Consider the following 2409-nt stretch of genomic DNA (forward strand, 5'->3'; position numbering starts at 1 on the left):
GGTTATACCCACTGAATGCATTTTAAACATCTAACATTTTCAACTGAGCAAAGGGTTTACCAAAAAGTGACCCCAAGGAAAATCAAGAAACATCTGTACCTGGAAATATGTCATCAAACACATGGCCCTGACAAAACAATAATAATGTGAAAAAAAAATAATGAATGTGGCAGTCTACAAAACTCCTTCCTGTGCATTCTCTCCTGTGTGGTGAACAGAACAGGTATTCAGAGTGTCCACTCAGTAAGTGCCCACTGTGTCCTAAATGTTTTAAGTGTATTAACTCCTTTTGTCCGCACAACAGCCTCTCATGTAAGTACACACTCATTCTATGCTATGGATGGCAGCCTAAGAACCTAGGTGGATTGCCCAAGGTCACTCCAATGTTGAGGTACATCCCCTTGCTGAATTTACATACCTGCTGCACCCCAGGCCTCCACACTCCCTGGTGTTGGTCTGGGAGGAGGCCTGGGCCGGAACCTGGCTATCGTTTGATCCTGGAATTCTGAAAAGCAGGATGCAGATCACTTTTTGTTTCCAGGGAATAAATAACCAGAGCTGAGTCAAGGCTGAGGCCCTGTCCAGGCTGGTCTGTCACTGGCATACAAAGGCTGCAGCAGCAACCAGTATCCAACGGGACCCTCCCAGCTACATCCTGGTGCCCATGGGTCCCTGACCCGGCAAGCATCACTTGCCATGTGGCCCCCTCAGCCTGAGCCAGGTCAGGCACCAGCACATCAGAGCTGCAGGGCAGAGCTCTGGGCTCCAGAATTTTCAGGGCCTGGGAGCAGCCTTTAGCTCCCACACCCACCCCGGCACCTTCTGGTTGAGACCCTTCTCTTTGCTCAGCCTCCTCCTCACGGCCTTCCCCTCCTCACTCCAGGGGCCCTGGTCCACTCTCCCCTGGGAGCTCTATTCTAGCTCCAATCTTTGACAGTGCCCTCAGCTTCCGTCCCCAGAGGCTGCCCATCAAAGTCTCCATCCCCATCCACCCCTGCTCTCTACCCCATTCAGGTACGGGCCCTGCTCAACATTGCAGGAGTGGCGGGGGTCGGGTGGTGTGCACTCAGGCTTTCTTGCCCCGTGGGACTGTTGGGTCTCGCCCACTCACGGAGTCTGATAGTCAACAGAGGCCAGAGTTCTGCCTTTTATTTGGATGCTCCCAGCGGCCTCTGCCGAGTCAGACCCAAGAGAGCAGCACAGGCAGGGGGAGGGGACCCCAAACGCTGCCATCCAAGCCCCCAGATGCCCACCCGCTCGTGCCCTAGTCCCAACAGCAGCAAGACAGACCTATGCATAGACCACCATGCAGAGAGAGTTTGCCCAGTCCACGCACAAGAGCCACATATGCCTGCTTCCTTCCTGGGGCCGCCGCCCCCAGGTCCCAGGGTTCTTCTCTTTCGGGTTCCACCCTGTTCCGTTTGGCTCCGTCCAGGGCAGTTTTATGGTCTCTGCTTTCGTAGGCCAGTGGGTGTGCTTCACCAGGGTCAGGAGGGCTGGTAGTCCAGCCCTGGGCCAGCTCGCATCCAGGGGAGCGGTCCTGTAGAGGGAGCCCCTGGGTTCCGGCGCCAGCTTCCCCCGAAGGTCTGAGGCAAGTCGGGCGCCTCGACCACAGTCCGGGGCTTTCCCAGGTGTGTTTGCGGGAAGCACGAGACGTAGCGCGGTGCGGTCGGCATGAAAGGGCCGGCAACATCCCAGCGAACCAGGCCGAGCCCTGCGGGCGGCGAGGTGGGCCGCGGAGAGCCGGCACCCGCATCCCTGACGCGCGAAGCCTGACCGTGGCATTCGCCGTGGTCGCAGGGCCAGCGGGGCATAGGGCTGGCTCGCAGGACGAGCGAGAGCGCAGCGATACGGTGGATGGCCCTGCGCAGCGTGGCGATCTTGGAGAGCCTCTTGCCGCCCAGGTCGTGGCGCAGCGCACGGCGCAGCGCATTGAAGGCCTCGTTGTAGTCCAGGATGCGCTTGCGCTCCCGCACATTGGCTGCCATGCGCCGCGCCTTGGACCGCGCCGGACGCGCGCGCTTTCTGCCCGCAGTCTCCTCGGCTTCGCCCAGGCCGCGGGGGACGCCATTCTCCCTCAGCACCCCGAAATCCCTTCGGGTCTCTGAGTAAGTGCCCCCGGAGACTTCCGCAGGGCTCTCAGCCCCCTTCAGGCCCCTGAGGCCTAGTCCTGGCGCACCTCGGAGCATGACCTTGTCCCAGGTCCTGCTGCTCCGGCTGGGGCTCGAGAGGCCCTCGGGCCACCCTCTGCACGGCGTTGGCTCCTGCAGGCTGGACACTGCCTGGACGGGCCCTCTCCGGCAGGGCTTTATGGCCTCACGTGGCTCCCCGCCCTCTGCATCCATCCATCTCCCTGAGCCTGCTTTATTACCTGCCCCCAGGTAGGTTGGCGAGGGAGGAACCAGGAGG

At 60.1% G+C, this 2409-nt stretch overlaps 1 protein-coding gene across 1 annotated transcript; it reads right to left on the minus strand.

The window, feature by feature from the left end:
* Nucleotides 1-1475: 1475 nt before the first annotated feature.
* Nucleotides 1476-2189, minus strand: BHLHA9 (basic helix-loop-helix family member a9). Its single transcript, XM_004594028.2, has one exon. The coding sequence runs from the start codon at nucleotides 2187-2189 to the stop codon at nucleotides 1488-1490; it is 702 nt and encodes a 233-aa protein (XP_004594085.2). The 3' UTR covers nucleotides 1476-1487.
* Between the last annotated feature and the right edge of the window lie 220 nt (nucleotides 2190-2409).

Source organism: Ochotona princeps, chromosome 17 (assembly GCF_030435755.1).
Source record: "Ochotona princeps isolate mOchPri1 chromosome 17, mOchPri1.hap1, whole genome shotgun sequence".
In the NCBI taxonomy this organism is placed as follows: Eukaryota; Metazoa; Chordata; class Mammalia; order Lagomorpha; family Ochotonidae; genus Ochotona; species Ochotona princeps.